The 22,834-nt window shown below is 43.9% G+C and overlaps 1 protein-coding gene across 7 annotated transcripts in view; it reads right to left on the bottom strand.

The window, feature by feature from the left end:
• Window positions 1-22,834, bottom strand: part of COL14A1 (collagen type XIV alpha 1 chain) — a 233,440-nt gene that overhangs the window by 54,523 nt on the left and 156,083 nt on the right. For all 7 annotated transcript variants that reach the window (XR_009740970.1, XR_009740971.1, XM_061439527.1 and 4 more), the window contains exons 35-40: window positions 22,431-22,508; window positions 19,294-19,380; window positions 13,424-13,477; window positions 11,622-11,717; window positions 10,376-10,429; window positions 9,964-10,017 (exon numbers count right to left, since the gene is read on the bottom strand). Coding sequence is in view for 5 of the 7 variants with exons in the window: in XM_061439527.1 (XP_061295511.1) it covers window positions 9,964-10,017; window positions 10,376-10,429; window positions 11,622-11,717; window positions 13,424-13,477; window positions 19,294-19,380; window positions 22,431-22,508 (423 nt within the window). In the remaining 2 variants the exon portion in view is untranslated. The remainder of the gene's footprint in view (window positions 1-9,963; window positions 10,018-10,375; window positions 10,430-11,621; window positions 11,718-13,423; window positions 13,478-19,293; window positions 19,381-22,430; window positions 22,509-22,834) is intronic.

Raw genomic sequence — 22,834 nt, 5'->3', positions numbered from 1 at the left:
GGGGACATCCCTGGCGGTCCAGTGGCTAAGATGCTGAGCTCCCAGTGCAGAGGGGCCTGGGTTCAGTCCCTGGTCAGGGAGCTAGGTCCTACCTGCTGCGACGGAGACCTGGCACAGCCAAGTAAATAAATATTCAAAAAGAAAAGATGTTAGGTTCTATATTATTTTAGAAACATAAGCAAAGCCATTTCCCTCCCCCCAGGTTTCTTTCTAACTGCAAAAAAGTTCATGTTTTCATCACATAGCTTTATGTTTTAACAATCACATTTTAAATTCACCTCTGAAAGATTTTTTTCACTGGTAAGCCTCACGTTTGTCATATTAAACTATAGTTGTGGAACTACTATGTGCTGGGTTTCTGCTAGCTTTCGGATAGTCAACAATGAACAAGACAGTTTGTTTTCAAGGAGGTGATGGTTTTGAGAAAAGTCAACAATTGAAAGTAAACAGCAATGAGCCTCAATGCGGGGACTAGAGGGTTCCACGGGAACACGCAAAAGGGTGTCCAGTCGTGGCGTGGGGGTCCGGGCAGGGGTTCCCAGAAGAGGGGTTCAGGTCAAGGGCCCCAGGAGGCTGGTCCACCCTCCCCGCCCAGAGGCCGCTCAGCTCAGGCCGGCTCCAGGACCTCTCCTCGCCCTTCATCCATGGTGAGGAGGGAAGGCAGCAACTCTTCATATGGAAGCAATAAAGTTGGTGAAAAGGAAAACCACGTGAACTGTCTGCGCTTTGCAAACATCTCCAGATCTGTAGACGTTTCCTTTCACACCAGGGAGCCAATCTCAGCACCTGTGCATTTGTGCATGAAGCACCCTCATGAAAAGCTGTTGCTGCTGCTGCTAAGTCGCTTCAGTCGTGTCCGACTCTGTGCGACCCCATAGACAGCAGCCCACCAGGCTCCCCTGTCCCTGGGATTCTCCAGGCAAGAACACTGGAGTGGGTTGCCATTTCCTTCTCCAATGCATGAAAGTGAAAAGGGAAAGTGAAGTTGTGCAGTCATGTCTGACTCTTAGTGACCCCATGGACTGCAGCCTACCAGGCTCCTCTGTCCATGGGATTTTCCAGGCAAGAGTACTGGAGTGGGGTGCCATTGCCTTCTCTGCTCATGAAAAGCAGACACCTTTAATTAAGTGATGAAGAATGACTAACAGGGACAGAAGATGAAAGGAGAAGCATAATGTGAGAGTTCACTTAAACCGACACATGCTCTTTTTAGGTACATAAAATCAGCCACCTACTAACAGGGGTGCTTTATAAGCTGAGCAGCTCCCAGCACGTCTCCTTTTGAGAGTCCCACCTCAATATTAATATGCAACCACAATGCACATTAAAAATATTTTTTGCTATAAAAACTTGAAAGTTTTTTTAGTTTGTTTTTGAAAACATTTGGCTCTGAGCAGCTTATTAAGTTATGGTTGGCCATGATTTATCAGCAAAAGGAAATCTATTGCAAAATATGTTTTCAAAATCACTGATATTTGAATAAATACCAAATTTAACTATGGCTGAAATTAGCAAGTGTAATGTTTTATACACATTTAACTAATTTTGATTTTTTCAGTTTTCTTTTCTACAGTCTAGAGCAAACACATATGCTTTTTTTCAGGTGGCAAGAATTTTTTTGTAGGCTCTTAAAAAGTTCTTGATGAAAGTAAAAGAGGAGAGTGAAAAAGTTGGCTTAAAGTTCAACATTCAGAAAACTAAGATCATGGCATCTGGTCCCAGTACTTCATGGCAAATAGATGGAGAAACAGTGGAAACAGTGTCAGACTTTATTTTTCTGGGCTCCGAAATCACTGCATATGATGACTGCAGCCATGAAATTAAAAGACGCTTACTCCTTGGAAGGAAAGTTATGACCAACCTAGATAGCATATTCAAAAGCAGAGACATTACTTTGCCAACAAAGGTCCATCTAGTCAAGGCTATGGTTTTCCAGTGGTCATGTATGGATATGAGAGTTGGACTGTGAAGAAAGCTGAGCACCGAAGAATTGATGGTTTTGAACTGTGGTGTTGGAGAAGACTCTTGAGAGTCCCTTGGACTGCAAGGAGATCCAACCAGTCCATCCTGAAGGAGACCAGCCCTGGGATTTCTTTGGAAAGAATGATGCTAAAGCTGAAACTCCAGTACTTTGGCCACCTCATGCGAAGAGTTGACTCATTGGAAAAGACTGATGCTGGGAGGGATTGGGGGCAGGAGGAGAAGGGGACGACAGAGGATGAGAGTTTGAGCAAACTCCGGGAGTTGGTGATGGACAGGGAGGCCCGGAGCGTTGCGATTTGTGGGGTGGCAAAGAGTCGGACACGACTGAGCGACTGAACTGAACTGAACTGAACTGAAAAAGTTTGCACTTTCAAGGTACTCTGTCTACAGCATCTAAAAGATGAAATGGATGTGCCCACAGAGCATGTTGTAACTAAAGTTAAAGTCAGAGGCTAGAATATTTATGCTTATGTAGTTATCAGAGACGGGCTTCCCTCGTGGTTCAGTAGTAAAGAATCTGCCTGCCAAGCAGGAAACTCGGGTTCGATCTCTGGTCTGGTAAGAGTCCCCAGAGAAGGACATGGCAACCCACTACAGTGTTCCTGCCTGGGAAATCCCACGGACAGGGGAGCCTGGTGGGCTACAGGTCATGGGTTCGCTGAGGACTCAGACACAACAGCGACCGCACAGCAGCAGCAGCAGCCATCAGAAACAGCTCTGAGGACAGGGGCTCGGGTGCAACGGTCACTCTCCACACCCTCTTTGCAGCCAGGATGGTGGGCCACTGACACGAACTGTGATTGACTAAAACAGGGCCGAGCAGGTCCTTTGACAAACACCACTCCCTCGGGTACCGTGGGGCCTGTGAGCCCCTGGCATCTGACGCGTTTGCTGAACCAGAACGAACTTGAGCCAAGAGGACTGAAGAAACACTGAGACTCTCGCTGCACAGTTTCAACCCTGAGAGCACCGGCAAGGGGCCAGGAGGCAGTCGGCCACACGGAACAGGCTGCTACCAGCAGCAGAGGCTTCAGACCAGCCACCAGATTAAGGGGCCACGGAGCAAAAAGCCTCAGACCCTGAAACACTGGCCAGGTTAGAGACGGAGATCAGCCCTGAGCGTGCTTCCATGTGGAGTCACGCTGGGGAATTTTCAGTCACACACATGCAGATACAAACATACACATTTGCATTTTATATAGGTGCACAATACGCTATTTTTAAAATGTACAAATTTATATATGTATTACATGTATAATTTAAATGTATATATAGATATATAAACGGGTATAGCTTTAGTAACCTGCAGTGGTGATTCCAGTGAATGAAAACAAAAGCAATATTCAACCCAAGAAATTGCTTTGACTTGCAAAAGGTTTAACATAATGTATTGTCCAGTGGTTCTAAAACCTAGCTGTTTATTAGAATCAGTAATCATTTTTAAACTATACATTCCTAAGTCACACCCAAGACCATTAGTATCTGAATCTCTGAGGCTAAAGCTCAGGAATGTGTATATTCAAAAAACAAAGAAAACACAAAACAACAGTTTGATCACTTATGTTGTGGAACTGCTAGTTTTCAAATATAAACATGTCTGCCTTGGCCCCAAAGGACAGCGTTGGCATCAGAGTGCAAGATAGATATCATTTGTAGGCTGTCTCGTAGTAGAAGCATCTTTAAAGCCAGTAATAACAAGAAACTAATTCACTAAGTAATGGTTCTCTCCTCAAATGGGCCATTATCCAAGTAAAAGTGAAATGTAATCAAAGAAACATAGTCTTCATGTGTGAACTAGCAGCTTCTACTTCATCAAGAAAGTAACCCAAACTGGGCTCCTTCTGCCCCCAAACACCGGGTGAGGTGTCTTCGGTGATGGAGTGCTGCTTATTAATATCTTCACTGGAAGAGTTGCCCATATTAGCGAAGTCCACTTTAACCTTTAATGTAATTTTGTGGAAAGAAAGAGTGCAGTGTCGGGGCCTGAGAGTGGATTAGAATCCTGCTGCAATGCTTGCTGGCTGTGTGCGTTACTTTAAGTTTGCGTTACTTCAAGTTTCCGAGCTTCAGATTCTCTGTGTCTGTAATGGGGTGACAGTGCCCAGCATTTGTGGTTACTCTGAGGACTGGAGAACACAACATCTGTAGAGCACTGCACTTAGTCGATCATCAATAATAGTGGCTGCTGCTCTTTTTATTAAAATAATCTGCCAAGTCCCAATTGCATAGACTGTCATCACTGTGGTTGACTGGGAGAATGTTTTTTTGGGATTTTATAAAAACCTGTCTAGACCCATGGAAAAGAAAATCAAATCATTCTCTCCACTAGCTTTGTGCTAGTTTTTTGTATTTCCTTTTCTGGAGGAGGAAGATACTCAAGGGGGTAATTATCATGAATCTTAGTATTTAACAAAATATCCCTTAGATGAATCTCTCATCAGAGCTTGACATTTATGATAGAAATTAAATCCAGATTGCTGACTCCAGTTCAGTTCTTCAAGGATATTTTAAGCAAGCACAACTTGCTTTGATGAAATGGGACATTCGTCACAAACACGGCCTTTGTGGAGTCGCTGAGTCGGGTCCGACTCTTTGCAACCCCATGGGGACTATAGTCCGCCAGGCTCCTCTGTCCATGGAATTCTCCAGGCAAGAATACTGGAGTGGGTAGCCATTCCCTTCTCCAAGGAGTCTTCCCAGTCCAGGGATGGAACCCAGGTCTCCTGCATTGCAGGCAGATTCTTTGCCGTCTGAACCAACAGGGAAGCCCTTGCACACATCCAGTCCACATAGAAAGGAGACACGGTCCAAGGATCCTTTCAACACAGACTCCAAGAAAATTAAACAATAAGAACTTGCTTTTTCTTTAGACTTTCTTTTTTTTTTTTTTTTGCAGTTCATTAAAATCTTCTCAGTTACCTTGATAATGTCAAGGACAGGCATTATAAAATACTGTACTGTCCTGACTCATTGGCTCTACACTGAAACTAGTGAATACTCATACCAGCTAGAGTTGAATTTTTACATAGAAATCCCTTATATGAAGGGCTTCCCAGGTGGCGCTAGTGGTAAAGAACCTGCCTGCCAATGCAGGACACCTGAGTTGTGGGTTCGATTCCTGGGACAGGAAGATCCCCTGGAGGAGGGCACGGCAAACCACTCCAATATTCTTGTCTAGAGAATCCCATGGACAGAGGAGCCTGGCGAGCTACAGTCCATGGGGTCACAAAGAGTCAGATACAACTGAAGCGACTTAGCATGTCCTTATTTGAATCAATTTCCACAATAGCTCTATGGACTCAAGTATTATTTTTCCCACTCAGATGAGGAAAGGGAGCCTTGAACACTTTGAGTGACTGGCTCCGTGTCCCATGGTTAGAGTTCAAACTCAGGTCTGGCTAAGTGTCCAAGTCTCTGATATTTACCACGGGGCCATCCTGCTTCTCCTAACCACAAGTTCAGCAGAATTCATATGCAGAACTTTAAAACAGTATTTCCTCTTTCACAGATGGAACGGGAAGCCTGTGGTTATGGCGTGAAAACAGGAGGTGCAGGGAGTGGTAACCTGGAGTAAGGGAAGCATTCCAAGTTTAGTTTTACTTGGAATTCTAAAACGAATACCCTTGGAGGAATACCAGGGAGGAATTACTACTATCTTCCAGGTGCCATAAAATATGTATCTCCCGGTCATTTTTATTTCTTGTCTCTCGGCCTTTTTATAAAACCATAGTAAGAATTGGGAAAAAAAATATTTTTTTAAAGTTTCTATTTGGAGTGGCTGACAGACAGCTGGTGGTCTTGGATATAAGTGAGCCTCAGAAGTAGAAAAAAGGTAGTTTTTCCTTTCTTTCTTTTTCAGTTCATATACTTATCATCCACGTCTTTCCTGTTTTTCCTGGTTCCTCTTAGGACCGCTTGGATGACCAGGGTGGGGGCAGAGATGTCCGGCCTACATCAGAGGAGCCTAAAGACCGCGGGGTGGGCCCTGGGGTCACAGACATCAAGCAGAGAGGAGGAACGAGGCAGAAGGGAGAGGGCAAGACGAACAGGGAAAAGAAGAAAGGATGAGGGTGCTGTCGGCTGCAATGATGCAGGATGAAAACCGACGCCCGCGCCCACCCGGCTGCTCAGCCTGCTTGCGCACTGCTGCTTTACACGGCGGGGTCTTGCACTGAGCCAGAGGCTGAGGCTGCTTCAGGGAAGAAGTCCAACTTCTGCTGGCCTTGCTTATGGCCTGAGGCCCAGGGTTGAATATGAGCTGCCTCTACGAGTCCATGATTCCCCTTGGGAAAAGCCAGAATGAGCTAGAAATTTTAGAAAGAAAACATGTTTCCTGTTTAAAGAGATGTTTAATCCTCTCTTTGTTTTCTGCTAAACTCCCCTCCTTGCAGACTAAATGGAAGGGTGACATTGGCCCTGGCTCCAGGTGAGGGACGCTGGCCTTTCCCTAAGCTAATAAGCAGGGCACTGATCACAGTTTGGGGCTGTGAATTCTTAACTCTCAGTAAGACAAGGACTTTTTAAAAGAAGGATGACCAGTAAGGGACAGCCCATCACTTGACTATCAGAAGAAATGGGGCATGGTAATGATGCGAAGAGCTGACTCACTAGAAAAGGGCCTGAGGCTGGGAAAGATTGAAGGCGAGAGGAGAAGCGGGTGACAGAGGATGAACGGACATGAGACTGAGCAAACTCAGGAGATGCTGAAGGACAGGGAAGCCTGGCGTGCTGCACTTCATGGTGTTGTAGAGTCGAACACGACTGAGTGACGGAACAACAAGGAATAAATGAGTGACTTCAGTGTTTGGTGGTGCTGTTTCGTCGTTAAATCATGCCCGACTCTTTGAGACCCCATGGACTGTAGCCTGCCAAGCCCCTCTCTCCATGGGATTTCCCAGGCAAGAATATTCCCAGGCAAGAATACTAGAGTGGGTTGTCATTTCTTTCTTCAGGGGATCGTCCCAACCCAGGGATCAAACCCGTGTTGCCTGCACTGGCACATAGACTTTTTCACCACTGAGCCGCCCGAGGAGCCCGACGAGCGCCGCCCGAGGAGCCCGACAAGTGACCCGACGAGTGCCACCAGAGAAGCCCGACAAGTGATTTCAGTGCTTGGCGTAACGACAAAACAACCGCCTTCCCGATTTCCTGGAAAACGCTTTCCAGGAGAGGCTCCTCGGGCGTCTCGGCAGGAAGTCTCTTCACCCCGTGTGTCTGCTCTCAGACAGCTCTGTGCCACGGTTGCCACTGCCATTATTACCATAGTCATCATTATTGCTTTCCTTCTGAGTGCACCTGTGCCTCAGGCACAGCAGGGATGAAAGTGAAGTCACTCAGTCACCTCCGACTCTGTGCGACCCCGCGGCCTGCAGCCCGCCAGGCTCCTCGGTCCATGGGATTCTCCAGGCAGGAACACTGGGGGCCACCAGTTCCTGCTCCAGGGGATCTTCCTGGCAGAACCCATGTCTTCTGTTTACCCTGCGTTGCAGGCAGATTCTGAACCAGTGAGCCACCAGGGAAGCCCACATGACACACAGCAGGTACTAAATTAAGATATGAGTTCAACTAATATCTTATTAAACAAGATATTAAGATAATGAAAATATGTATATGCAGTCCCTCCCTCAAGCTGAGTAGGCATTCCAGGAGATAGTACTACATATTATTATTTGTTAATGATGCCCCGAGAGTTGTACACTGGAATAGTATTACCTTCAAATATCTTTCCTAAAGCAACTGGGATAGGGTTGGCACAATTTTTTTAACATTAAATTTTTAATGAGTTAAATTTTTCTTTAACTCGTTTAAAGAATGAGTGTCCTCTGGAAACCATTTTAAAAACACAATTCCCTTCCCATCCACAAATTTTTCAAAATAGGCATTAGAGGCAGATTGAGAGCAGGAGGAGAAGGGGACAACAGAGGCTGAGATGGTTGGATGGCGTCACCGACTCAATAGACATGAGTTTGAGTGAACTCCGGGAGTTGGTGATGGACAGGGAGGCCTGGTGTGCTGCGATTCATGGGGTCGCAAAGAGTCAGACACAACTGAGCGACTGAACTGAGCTGAAAGTTTTACCTTCAAATTGAGGGAGAGAGGGAAATAAAATCTATGTACAGATATATTAACACTTTATTAGGCCTTAAGACTTTTTATCCTATAGAACGAAACATGTTTGGAAGAATGGCAACATATTTATCAAAAAATCTGTGTTGGCGTAGTGCTTTTAAAAGAATCCCAGACTCAAATGATCTGGACACTAACCCAATATGTTTGCTCTGGAAGAACTTTTCCAAGGCTAGACTCTGCATAGATAAATCAAGGAAATTCACTGAACCAAACCTTTAGAACTGCTGTTTTCAGAGCTTCAGAGTTTTCAGGAATCATGAAGGAACCTAGGTGTGTAACCACACAGGATCTTAGTCTAAGCCCTTTGCCAAAACATAAATACTTTTAGACACTCCTTCCACATGTCCAAGACACCTACATAAATCTCACTTCTAGAGAAAGCCTCTTCTTAGATACATTCACCTGGACTGCTTTACCGACTAATCCCATTTGATGGATGGAGACTGAACTGAGATTTTAAGCAAATGAAAGTTGAATGTGAAACCAAAAAAAAAACCTAACATGGAAGGAATTTAAATTCCCACACCTGCACCCCTATAGAAAACATTTATTTCCTTATCCTTGAGCAGCATAGCTAAAGGCAACCTGGTCTGAGTAGAGAACTACGTCCTCCAGCTAATCATTTGCTACCCTAGTGGGTTAGCTGTCCCCTACGATATCAGCGAATGTCGCTGAACGTGCTGTCCTTTACTGGACTGGATCTAAGTGGAGGCCACTGTATATAATCAAGTCTTAAGAAAAACTGTGCAGCTGCCAGTGACCTTTTGAGGAAGATCAGTCTCTCTCTGTCGCTGAAAATGTAATAACTTTCTATTGCCTTCCTGTAAAAGCTCAAAATCCTTGGTCCGAAAAAAAGAAGCGATGACATCAGTGAATTTGTGTTTACCTCTTCGGTGCCATCTCTTGGCAAGCTCTCCACACCAAGGCATGTGCACACACGTGGACACTTGTGTGCACACACAGACACACATACAGACAGAGCACTGTCATCTCCAGCCACACTGAACCACGCGCAGGAACGGAGATGCCCACCTTCTCATCCACTCCACCCCTCCACACGCCACGCATGCTGTTCTTCTGCTTGCAATGGCTTCCCCGTCCTTCCTGGCTGATTTCTCTCCCTCAGTTGAAAACCAGTCTATGTGGTGCTGCCTCCGGGAAGCCTTCCTTCCCCAACCCTCCAGGTCTGGCTTGGTTATCTATTCCTGTGCCCTATGGGGCTCTGTAAATTCTCCCATGATAGCATGTTTCTTATTTGGTTCTGTTTCCCCCATTAAGCTCTAAACTCTTTGAGGACAAAAACCCTCAAACCTGGCTCAGTGAAGACATGTTGACCAAACACACTCTGGATGTTAAGTCAGCCCTCAACCACCCTATACATTCTTTTATTGCCGTGCACTTGAACAATTCCAGGAAGTGACTACTGATGTGTGCTAAAGAAATGGAGACTATTACAGATAGTCACCATCATTAAGTTCCAGTTCTTATGGTTCTTGATTTCCTTTAGGTTTGTACCTTAAGAATTTGAAACAACCGGAAAATCTGTTAGACCAACGCCCACAATTCAGTGCAAATTGCATTCAGCTTCTGGGAACATTCAGCAAGAGGTGTGGCTGATTTGAGAAGGTCTGCTGAAAGTTTCTAGGTTTTGAGGAAAGTTGTGGATATGGAAGAACACCAGTTAAGGTAAACAGATGCAGGATTGGTAGAACGTAGATAGATGGGAGAAAAAATAAGGGAAAAACAAAACAAAACACGTGGTTTGACTTCCCTGCACAGAGCCTGCCAGCAGCAGAGAGAGACCTGGTGAGAAGTGTACTGTGCTAACGGGCAATCTTGGGCTCGTCTTACCCTCTGGCCCGGGGAGCCGTCACGTCCTGGTGAACCAACACTGCCCGGGACACCCTAGACAGAGCAAAGACAGGACGGTGTCAGAATCGCGGAAACCAATCACCCTCTCAGCCAGCTGCCCCAGAATAAGTCAAGGCTTCCAAACAAACCTGAAACCCTACGGGTGAAGCCCAGAGCTTATTCACCGGAAGGAAAGCAAATGTCCCCCACCGGGGTTCACCCACCGGGGTTCACCCGGGGCAGCGTCAGGAGGACCCTCGGGTGGGGGCCAAAGGTCAATGAATACAGGCTGCTGGTCCTCAGCATAGAAACCGTTCACTGCCAAGATCACAGCGGACTTCAGAAGCTATGGTCTTTTTTCTTGGTAAAGCTCTAGACTGAGAGCAATGGAGTAAAAAAATAAAAATAGTACCTGTGGGCCAGGCAATCCGATCTCTCCTTTCTCTCCTTTTTCACCTGGCATTCCCTGGACATCCGAAAGGACACGGGGGTTAAGTTCACAAAAGGAAACTGGTAAGTCCTTAGTCTCTTCTTTTCCTCTGCTGGCTGACTCTTAACATTTTCAACATTAAATTGTTTCTACACTAACATCCAAATACAGCATATTTCACTTTTCACATAAGCTACACAACTTAGGTAAGCATGCTTACAGAGTAGAATGTTTATATTTCAGAATAGTTTAAACACAGTGCATACAATCTGATTTAGTTAAGCTTATATTGTAAATACATGAGCAGAGTCTTGAATATTTCAGTATTATTTATAGCTTAGATGTTAAAACTTACATCTATATATACTTTTGTTTTGTTTGGCTAGAAACTTATAAAAAGGCAAAAGCAAGCACAGTACCTGACCTGTAGCAAGACCTCAACGAATTCTTAGTGTTAATTGTAATTATACAAACTGGCATGTTAAATAAGAATAATTCATTCATGTGTAAATGACTCTGGAAATGAAGACATCTGAGCTAGGGACACACAATCATATGCACAGGAAGATTTGCTAAAACTGTATTTCAATCATTTATACTAAAACTGTACTTTAAAATGTATATAATGGCACAAATACTAATTACAGAGACTGGTTTTATTCCTTAAATCTGGATTCCTCTACTAAGTTAAATGAAAATCAGTGAATGGAACTGAATTTGCTTTCAATGGTACAAACAGCTCATGTGGCTGTAAAGAGCATATCGTCTATAATGTTAAACTCATCGCAGCCCACTTTGATGGCCTGTCGAGATAAAGACCTAAATAAATGGCTTTGTGGTTGTAGCTCCACGATTACTACAAATACCAAATGAAAAACTTAAGTCATATAACATCTGTCCCTTTCCAGGTTTATCATACCCACTAAGGACTTGGTCAAATAAGAAAAAGGAGCCGTATGTGTCAAGCCTTGCTTTCTTTTCCAGACAAATCACCTGTGGCTGTACCTACTCCCTGGGCACGTACATAAACGTGCAGGCCCCGTTTACTGAGTGCAAAGCTGGCTTATGAATGAGCTCTCGATCATCATGCTCATTTCCCAGTCCTTACTTTCAGGGGCTGGAAGAGGCTGTGGATCATTACTAGGGGTGGAAGACAAAAGCTCATTCTCTATAACTCATGGGGAAGTGAGAACAACAAAACCCGCCCCAACGCTGACACACAACTCACAGGCATCCCTTGAATGGAGAGACCGCTTGGTCCCTGGGGCCCCGGGGGGCCCTGAGGTCCAGGAGGGCCCGTTTCACCCCGAGGGCCATCTGGTCCCTGGAAGGCAAGAAGGTCACGCCAAAGGTAAGTCAGACCCCCTGGAACCCAGAAATATCTACTACCCGATGTTCCTGCTGAGCGCATTTATCTTCTACTTCATTAACTTTCCTCAGACATAAAACACTCACAGGACAACGAGACACGAAGCCTCAGAAGACTTGCCTCCCAGGCCTAGAGTCATCAGCGAGCCAGGAGAGAAAACACAGTAGCTGCTGCAACTGTATTTATAGTGGTTTCCATAAATAAGAACACGGTGCCAACAATGTGAGGAATTGGACCCCCCACACTGCATCACAAATCTGAAAGATGTAAGCGGTACAAGACCACCCTCTTGGCCTTCGAAGGTTCCCACCATCCAGCCAAACGACATTCCCTTCCTTCGTTACTGTGAACTGTCATCTCTGGGGCGCTGCTCTGCATTTATCGAAGATATTGTGGCACGTACTCTCATACATGGAGCCAAGTAAGATCCATCGCCTCTGCCTGAGAAAACGTACCACAATCGCAAAAAGTAAAACAGAACAACAAAGAAGACCTCGTGTGGTCTGAGTGTGGAGCTGGGTGGTACCCGATCCATTCTCTCCAGCCTTCTTTCACTGACTTCCCCCTTGGCCTCGCCCCATTCTCTCTTACCTTGTTCCACTTGTCTCCAATTTTCTACTAAAAAAAAGCTGCAGTGTTCTCTCCTCCATGAATAAATGCTGTGCGGATTTAATAAGTGATCATGTTGAAGCAGTAAGTCAAGCAAGATGGCTGGGGACGACGCAGAGCATCACGGTGAAGGTGAGACAGGCGGAAGAGCGATCAGAGGCCTGAAGCCAAGGAGCTGGGGCTGACTCTCAAGGCAGTCGCGCACGACTGCAGGGCTTAAGGGTGTGATGTGCTCCAGTGTAACTCTAAAGAAACGAACCCGGGGCAGATATGAAGACTCAATCCAAAACATCAGGCCCGTGGAGCCAGAAATAGAGATGATGGGTGGGGCCTGAACTCGCTTAGGCTGGGCGCCTGCCACCCCTTAGGTGCCCTTGTGCGAAGCAGGGAAACGTGTTCCTGGACGGGGATCGGCAGGGCGTGCTCCTTTGAGTCGCGGCCTCTGTACGGGGTACAGACTGAACCACCCCGCTTGGTGGCCTTGGGCAGTGAGAAGGGAAGACAGGGCTGTGTGTCTGACGGCGCGTGGTGGGAGGGACGGAGAGGAGTCTAAAACCTGAACAATGCCCTGGAGGACCGCAGCCTGGCTGTGATTCAGCGCTCCCCCTAAGACGCATCTTTGTTGCAGACAGGAAAGAGGAGAGCAAGAGCAAGAGCCGCATAAGCAACCAAAGCGCCCGGAGCACTGACACTCCGTCTCAGACCCAGAAACCTTGTCACTGAGTTAGGGCGTTTCTTCTGATGAAAACACACAAGCTTTTAAGAATAAGGGGAAAGGCTTCAACACAACTTCCATTAAAATACAAGAAGCTTTACAACGTTACGTGGCAGCCTGGATGGGAAGGGAGTTTCGGGGAGAATGGATACATGGATATGTATGGCTGAGTCCCTTTGCTGTCCACCCGAACTAGCACAGCGTTACTAATCGGCTATACGCCAATATAAAATTGTCAAAAATTTAAAAAATATATAAGGAGCTTTAGATTGCCAAGGGTAACTATTGCTTAACTCCAAAAGTATACCATGCCTGGGGATGAGAGAGAGCGCCTTACCTTTAGGCCCGGGTCACCTCGCTGGCCTTTCGGTCCTCGGAGTCCTGGGCCCCCCTGGCAGAAAGACATTAAGTGTTAGCACAAAGACAAACATGAAAGCAATACAGCGTATTCGTTTCCCTTAATAATATGGATTATGTCCTTCTTATTTGGTACAAAGGCCAACACGTTGTGTAATGATATGTTCACTATGTTCCTCAACTGAGGTCTGTCCCCCAGATTCACCTCTTCTTGTTAATGGTTTCAGAGCTTGAGCAAACTTTCTATGCTAAATCCCTTTAAATTAAAAAAAAACAAAAAGCTACAGAATCTTTTGATTGCGTGTGTAAGATTACTGCTATTAATACTGCAAATAATAAAAAATATACTCTTAACCTAAAATTATATGCATGTCTTATACCATGACTTTGAGATTAAATTATTTAATTAGACTGTATTATATTACATTGTAAAAAGCATATAAAATAGTAACAATTTAGTTCTCTTTATTTATATCATAAAAAGCTATTCAGTGCCTCTGAAACATCAGTTATTTGCATTTTCCTCTTAAAACTTCTGTTGCATTAATGCACTCCCTGTACTATCATTTAGTAGTATTTTCTTTGTACATATATGCACATAATACGTAACACAGTAAATATGTGTATATGTGTGTATACAGTCTTTGCAAACATATTCTTTGTATATGTGTGCATAACATATATGTAAATATACTCTGAATATTTTTTACTTGGCTCTTACTTCACTTAAATCTGCTTCAAAAGCAAATATTATATACTATAGCAGATGGAAAAACATATTACTTACTAAGAATGTGAGGCAGACCTGAAAATACACTATAAATAACCTCACTAAACTTGGCCAGATTTTGTCCCTGGTGCCGACCGTGAGCAAAGCCTTTGCTCTATTAAAAGGGGGCGTGAGTAAGGGTTAGGAGGGTCACATGGGTACCGGTCTAAGAATATGCTTTCACTTGAGTAGAAGGATGACAAGATCATTGAAAATGGAGTGGCTTTCTCACTGGATGAGTCCATTTGACCTCCGGCTGTGTCCGTGACCACTGATGATCCTTCTGTTACCATCAGCCCTTGCCTCCCTTGGGAAAAGACTGGATCAGGCGACAGTCAAGGCCTCCTCCAGTTCGTCTGAAGCACTTACACTCACTGCCAGCACCAGTCAGCTGCTTATCTTCCAGATTTTTAGCATACAGTAATCAAATCATTATTTAACTTATATGCAGAGTACATCATGAGAAATGCTGGGCTGGATGAAGCACAAGCTGGAATCAAGATTGCCAAGAGAAATATCAATAACCTCAGATATGCAGATGACACCACCCTTACGGCAGAAAGTGAAGAGAACTAAGGAGCCTCTTGATGAAAGTGAAAGAGGAGAGTGAAAAAGTTGGCTTAAAGCTCAACATTCAGAAAACTAAGATCATGGCATCCAGTCCCATCACTTCATGGGAAATGGGGAAACAGTGGAAACAGTGGCTGATTTTATTTTCCTGGGCTCCAAAGTCACCACAGATGGTGACTGCAGCCATGAAATTAAAAGACACTTACTCCTTGGAAGGAAAGCTATGACCAACCTAGACAGCATATTGAAAAGCAGAGACATTACTTTGCCAACAAAGGTCCATCTAGTCAAGGCTATGGTTTTTCTAGTAGTCATGTATGGATGTGAGAGTTGGACTATAAAGAAAGCTGAGTGCCGAAGAACTGATGCTTTTGAACTGTGGTGTTGGAGAAGACTCTTGAGAGTCCCTTGAACTCCAAAGGGATCCAACCAGTCCATCCTCAAGGAGATCAGTCTTGGGTGTTCATTGGAAGGACTGATGCTGAAGCTGAAACTCCAATACTTTGGCCACCTGATGGGAAGAACTGACTCATTGGAAAATACCCTGATGCTGGGAAAGACTGAAGGTGGGAGAACAAGGGGATGACAGAGGATGAGATGGTTGGATGGCATCACCAACTCAATGGAGGTGAGTTTGAATAAACTCCAAGAGTTGGTGATGCACAGGGTGCTGCAGTTCATGGGGTCACAAAGAGTCGGACACGGCTGATCGACTGAACTGAACTGAACTGAATCAAATCATACTTTATGTAAGTGCACACGTCTCTATAGGAAATATTGCCTGTAGTGTCTCTGGTATTATTTGACATATATAGATTACATATATGACACAACACTTTTCATATATTTCTGAGTTAATACGTTTTTCCATAACATGACATATAGATCTAACTTACTGTAAATGAGTTGCATAGTTGTCTGAACAATGAGATAATTTGTTTAACCATTCTTTCATTATTGGAAATGTAGGGCATTTTCCCTACAATTTGTTACTGTCTAAACAATACTACAATCACCATCGTTATACATGCCCTAAGTACAAATTTTAATATTCAAGTACAAATTTTAATATTTAAGATCTCAACGAGGAGAATTTTAAGTGAAATGTAACAGAGAGGCAGATATATTGTCAAACTGCTGTGAAAACACGGCACCACTTTATTCATCTGTTAGGAGCTGATGAAGGGAGTCTCTGTTTCTCTAGATTTTAGTCAGCACTTGATATTTTCAAGCTTTACATTTTTATAAAGCTGGTAAAAATAATATCTTGCTCCTATTTTAATTTTTATTTCCCTTAAGACTCCTATGATTGAGCATCTTTTCATAACGCTTGTCCATTTGCATTTTATCTCAATACAACTACCAATTCACATTCTTCACCCAGTTTCCTATTGGGTTACATGTCTTCTTCTCTTTAATGTGCAGAAACTCTTCATATATTTGGATACCACATCCTTAACTGTTACAGATGATGCAAATGTTTTTCCCAACTGTGGCAGACACTGTTGGTTGATTACCAAAGCTTCTTTTCTGACTTCCTTCTCCATTTCACTTTTCCTGCTATAAAGACAGAGATTTGCTTGCCCAGCCTCCAAGGAATGGGTATACTAACTGGTTTGAGCCAATATGATCAAGAAGCTGTAAGTCTAAAGAAAGCAAATTTGGAAGCTGGAACAAGCTTGGGTCTTGATAAAGTTGTTGAGCAGCCATATTTGCTTGGGACCATCTACCTCTAGGTCTTTTGCTGAGCAAATTATGAATGTTCAAGCATCCCAATGATCTATACCAATGCATTCATCAAGTTTTCTGTTCCTTGCAAGAAGCCTAGTGTGTTCCAATTAACATACTCATTCTGGGACACCTCTTTAATTGTGTTTGTTCATCTTAAATAATTGTCTTTTAGTTGAAGGTTTTGTCCAAATGTGGCAATTTGGCTCACAGATACCTGAGGTACTAGGTCTACAAAATCCAGGAACCTTTTTATACTTCTAACTTATTTTCCACCTGATACCTAACCTTCATCATGGAGTGGGTGACAAGAATTCAGCAAATGTTTGTGGATGTGAACTTTCATCCTTTTAGTAAGAAAGGGTGAGGTGAGGCAAAAGGAATATGGCTCTTTCATCCATGGTGTCCTGTGGCTTTTCTGGAGTTTTACTGGCACCTATCACTGGGTAAATTCTTGAATAAGGAAACAGTTGCAACTATGTTAAATCATCAGACAGGCTTATTGCATACACTGGGGGATTTGTTGCTTTTATTGCTTAGTCGCTAAGTCATGTCCAACTCTTTGCGACCCCATGGAAGAAGCTTGCCAGGCTCCTCTGTCCATGGGATTTCTCAGGCAAGAACACTGGAGTGGGTTGCCCTTTCCTTCTCCAGGGGATCTTCCTGACTGAGGGATTGAACCCACGTCTCCTTCATTCAGGCAGATTCTTTATCACCGAGCTACCTTGGAAGCCATACTGTTTTGGTCACTGTTTCTTCAATAGTTTATTATGCTTGAAAACGCCAATGGCTTTTCTCGTTTGCCTCTTCCTTCCCCGCAAGTCAGAGCTCAGCCCTGCTTTCCTGCTTCTCGGCTGCTGCTTTCCTCACTCTTAGGTCACACATAAATATTTTATAACTTGTTCCAGCAGCATTGCCGATGAAGAAAACTTGAAAAGCCTCCAGCTAGAAAAGCTTATTAATGCTGTTTAAAATAAAATAAAGGCTGTTCTAATTAAGAATTGAACCCTTAAGCACCATAATGAAAAGGAAACAAAGCACCAGAGCGAAGGCATCGCTGAGGCTGCCCTGAGGGAGGGCAGGAGGGTGGCTGAGGTTTCTGGAAAGCAGCGTCACACAGCCCACGCAAGGCAGTGGAGAGGGCGCCGGGCTCCGTGAGGAGCAGGCGTGGGCAGAGCATGGGTGTGACTGAAAGCAGAGGAGCTCGAAAGGCAGCAATGTGAGTGAGCTAGAACAGCCACAAAAAGTCTCACCAGCTGGTGGAAAAGCAAGACTTTTTTCCACTTTAGCTATGGGAGGAGTAAATGTCTCCACTAAGAAATACTACCCAGAAACTGATTCTCATACAATTGAGGGACCAGAATTTACTGGTTTTCAGCTGGTTTGTACGGCCAGGATATTAACAGAAGCAGACACATACACTCTCTCAAAAAATACAGCTCAAACATGGGCTCAAAATATTCCCAGAAAGTTTCAAGTAATGCAAACTCAAATATACAACCCCCAAAATAAAAAAGACATGTGGAAACAACACAGCATGAATAAAACTACCAACAAAGCAAATGGAAGAATCAAGACCACATATACTACAGATGCTGAGAGGATCAGATAAAGAATGTAAATCATACTAAAATATTTAAAGAAAAAAGTTTTGAAAATGTTACAAAAGAAGAAGAGGCTATACAAATGACCAGAAGGTTTGCAATGGAACCAAACATAACTTCTAGAGAAACTAAATATGATAATCACAATCAGAAACACCATGCCTAGGTTAAGCAGCGTATTAAACAGAGCTAAACACACAGTATATCAGAAAGTAATGTTGAGGATTTACACAGATGAAAGCCTGGCAACACAAACAGGAAATAAATTAGAGGTTAAAAAGAGAGTAGAAAGAGGTTAAAAAGACATGAGAGTAAAATCAGAAAGTATAATGCACATCTAGCTGGCGTTTCAGAAAAAGAGATGATCAGAGAGAGGGAATGTTTAAAGAGAAAATGACTGAGAAAACTCCAAAATGTATAAGAAACATTGGTATTCAAATTCATAAAGCCCTCAACGTTCCAAGACTACAAAACAATAGCATCAAAATGTACTGTGGTGAAACTTCTGATCATTAATGACAAAAGGATCTTAAAAGAAAGTAATGGAGAAAATATTTCTCACAGAAAAATGACAGTTAATTCAACTGACAGCTGACTTCTCTGTCACAACAATGGAAGCGATGACATTGTAACAGCATCTACAGAGTGCTCAGAGGAAATAACTGTTAGTCTAGCACCGCACTCCCAGTTTCTTAGTTTGGAAAGCTGTCTGACTGTTTTCATGGAGGTCAATAGTAACACTTAAGCAAGGTAGGAGATTTATTATTCTCTCATATTAAAATCCGAGCTGTTCAGCGCAGTCGAGTGGCTTTATCGCCCAAAGCAGCGTGAAGCCGTTGGTGCCTCCCTCTTCCTGCTGTGCTGTGCCCAACGGCATTGCTGCCACAGTGAACCCACTACCTCACGCTCAAAGGAGGGCATTCGGTTTTCATTTAAGAGCAACGCCCAGGGTGCGTGCATACACCTTCTCTCTCCCTGGCCAGAACTTAGTCACAAGGTCATCTTTACTTGCATAATTGCTAAGAAATCAAGTCTCAAGCTGAATGGCCATGAAGCCGGCCATGTACGCAGGGGAGTATCTTCTATTAAAAGAGAAGCAGTAGCAATGATTCAGGGGAAATTAGTAACCTTTGTAACAACTATCAAATAACACTTAAGGTCAAATGAGGCAAGACTTACTGGTGGGCCCGCTGGTCCCAGAGCCGCTTTATTGATTTCCGAACAGGAGCAGGCATGCGGGAGCTCTGGGCAGGCCTCCTCATCCCTCTGCAGAGAAAAACAAATAGTATGACTATTAACAAGATGGTCTATACAAACGACTTTATGACTCAAAGGAAACATTTGGAGACACTTCAAAAAAAATCCTTCAGTGAGCATTAGTCTAGAAAAGCAGAGAATATTCCCTTCTGACCACAAAGTCTTTTCTTTAAAGAAGCAATGAATGGGTGTCTAGCAATGCCGTTATCAAAGGATGTTGACAAAACCAGCTTGGGAATCCAGGTGAAGCAAGAAAGGCAGAAGTGGAGGTGCAAAACCAAAGATTCTGGTTGCCATTTAATTCAGCTGGGTAAGTGGTACTCCGTGAACTAAAGGTCCTGAAAACTTCCTTAGTGTTACAACACTTTTTTCCATTTCAAAGGATAAAAGAAAACTTGTAGCAACAGTCCATCAAAACACCCGCTTCCACACTAAAACCAAGAGCCAGAAGAAAAGAAAACGGTGGTTAAACACATGATGCACACCTGCAGCAATGTTAGCTACTGCTCACACTCTGTGGCTGACACACGCCTGCAGCAATGTTAGCTGCTGCTCACACTCTGTGGCTGACACACGCCTGCAGCAATGTTAGCTGCTGCTCACACTCTGTGGCTGACACACGCCTGCAGCAATGTTAGCTGCTGCTCACACTCTGTGGCTGACACACGCCTGCAGCAATGTTAGCTGCTGCTCACACTCTGTGGCTGACACACGCCTGCAGCAATGTTAGCTGCTGCTCACACTCTGTGGCTGACACACACCTGCAGCAATGTTAACTGCTGCTCACATTCTGTGGCTGAATGTGAGAATAACACCACAGCACCAACCTAAAGCTTTGTGATAAGAGCTCATCTCCTCTTGGAGAATTCTGATGCCAGATGACACCACAAGATAGATGATTTAGGTCAGACTGAATATGCCTGAATGAGTTACTGGCGTTTAAAGGAAGACAGGGCACCTGGTAAGCACTACTGAATGATTCGTGAATATCCCATTTGGACCAACAGCCAAAAAAGTCTGCCCTAGGATGAAAAACTAGAAAGGTTCAACGGTCCCTTTGGATAGAGAAAGTGAGCTTCGTCTTCTAAGATCTTGGGGAAAGGTACTGTTAGGGCTGAACAGAGGACAGATGGTAATTAAATTGTCAAGCTGAAAATACTTTCAGGCTCTGAAATATTCACAACAGAAATCCAAAAGAGTCTGAGCAAAGAGCCTTTATATGCTTTTCTCCAAATGTTGGACAATATCCAAAAGTTTCAGCTCATTGCAGGAAAGGAAAACCCTGCTAAACGTATCTGGCTTGATACCTTGGGCAGCTTGAATGAGATACAGACTTAAGAATCCTGAAAGATCCTCCAAGCAGGCTGACAGCAGGCCTCCTGTGACCAGAGACTGCCTAATGGTTTTGCCACTGCTGCTGGCTGTATCTCCATCTGAGTCTTTCTACCACGGGACTTGCACACCTTCAGTGACCGAAAGAAAAAGAACAGCTCGGAGAGGGCAGGGATCTGCCTAGGCGACATGGTGATTACACTCTGCTTGATGCAGGGTGTTTCTGGGTGCTTCCTTACAATCCCCACTCTACCTGCCCTTATGCACAGCATCATAGTGTCTCTGCTTTAATTCCTCACCATAGTTTAATGGAAACTTATTTTGGTGAAAAAAAAGAGTCACTCCCTTCTCAAACAAAGTCACCACGCATACATGGCCTGCAGCAGATGACATGAGCTGATGTAAGGTCTTAAAAAAAGAAATTTTTTAGACTTGAGGAAGTCTTCCCCGTGACCATGACCAGGTTGAATTCTTAAGACATGACTTCTGTCCAAACATAACAGGGTCAACATTTCAGCTCACTGGTCCTAAAGATCCTTAGGTACGAACAATCCATTTTTAAATACACAGTCATCCACCCTGGTGAGTTACATTTGGTATTTATAATGTGAAAAGGTTTATTTTTCTAGCAGCTTTGCCTAAGTTAAATAGATTATGACTATGGTTCCCAGATTGTGTGGAAAGAAGGCCTGGGGCATTACAGGAAATTCACAGGGGCATTCTGAGTTTTTTTTTAAAAAGTCAAGAGACACAGCAAAATTCAGTACCCACTGGACTTTGTATACACAACCAGCTCAAGGTATAATAGGTCACAATTTCAACACTAGAAGGGACTTCCCTGAAGTCCAGTGGTTAAGACTCCACGTTTCCACAGCAGGGGGCCATGGCCCAGGTCGGGAAACTGAGATCCCAAAGACAAAAAAAAGAACAACTTGGTAAATTTGTTTTATCAGCACTTGCTATGAAGGAAAGCAAATACCACGGGGAAAATCACCGTGGAAAGGAAGGGAAGGTGGGGCCTCCCCTGCTGGCCCAGAGGCTGAGATTCTGAGACCCCAGTGCAGGGGCCAGTCGGACCCTCACCAGGGAGCGGGGTCCCCCCTGCAACTAAAGGGCCCCCGTGCTGCAGCTAAGACCTGGCACAAACACATGAATAAATGCTTTAGTTAAAAAAGGAAGAAGCCAGGGTGGTGATGTCCAGTCAGACTCTGAGACCTGAGAAGTGCGTTCTCAACAGGCACACACATCCCAGTAGTGAGTAGTTGTGGTTTTTCAAAAGTACGTGTATCATCTTACAATTCTGATTTATATATTAATATATTGTTGGTTCATACAGCAGAGTTTTTAAGACACGAACACTTATGAAGACGATTGGACCTAATGACCTCATATATGGAATTACTAGATAGTTCTTTTGGCTCTGGGGTACCATGAAAAAAAATTACTGCAACACCAAAGGATTCATGAACCACGGAATTTGGGAACATCTGGACCCTACATAAGTGGCATCCCGTGTAGCTGGGCAGTTCCCACTGCGTGTGTCCGTGTGTCTGCTGATTCCAGATATGCCTCCTTCTTAACTGCTTTTTAATTTTCATCAGCAGCATCATAATGAATTATCTGTGACATGAATTTTGTGAAATAGCATTTCATTTTCAGCACTGCAATTAAATATAACTTTAGAAAGTTTCAGCAAAGAACAGAATTAGTGAAAGAAGAATTCTTACCAGGGCAGGAAGTTCACAGCATTTGTCTTTATTGGCCCAGGATGTGGAACAAACAATATCAAACATCTGTAACTGGAACTGCAATTTAAAAAGAAAATTGTCATTCAATAAAAGATATATACAATATATACAATGTTCAATAAAAGATACATTGTGTGTATAATTTATAATGATTTCACAGTACACATTACATAGTGCTGTTAGTCGCTCAGTCCTGTCTGTCTCTGTGACCCCATGGACTGCAGCCCATCAGGCTCCTCTGTCCATGGGATTCTCCAGGCGAGAGCACTGGAGTGGGATGCCATGCCCTTCTCCAGGGGGTCTTCCCCACCCAGGGATCAATCCTGACTCTCCTGCACTGCAAGCAGATCCTTTACCATCTGAGCCACCTTACATAATAAAAC

The sequence above is a fragment of the Bos javanicus genome, chromosome 14, assembly GCF_032452875.1.
Source record: "Bos javanicus breed banteng chromosome 14, ARS-OSU_banteng_1.0, whole genome shotgun sequence".
NCBI classification, from domain to species: Eukaryota; Metazoa; Chordata; class Mammalia; order Artiodactyla; family Bovidae; genus Bos; species Bos javanicus.
This window is presented reverse-complemented; position numbering and strand designations above follow the sequence as displayed.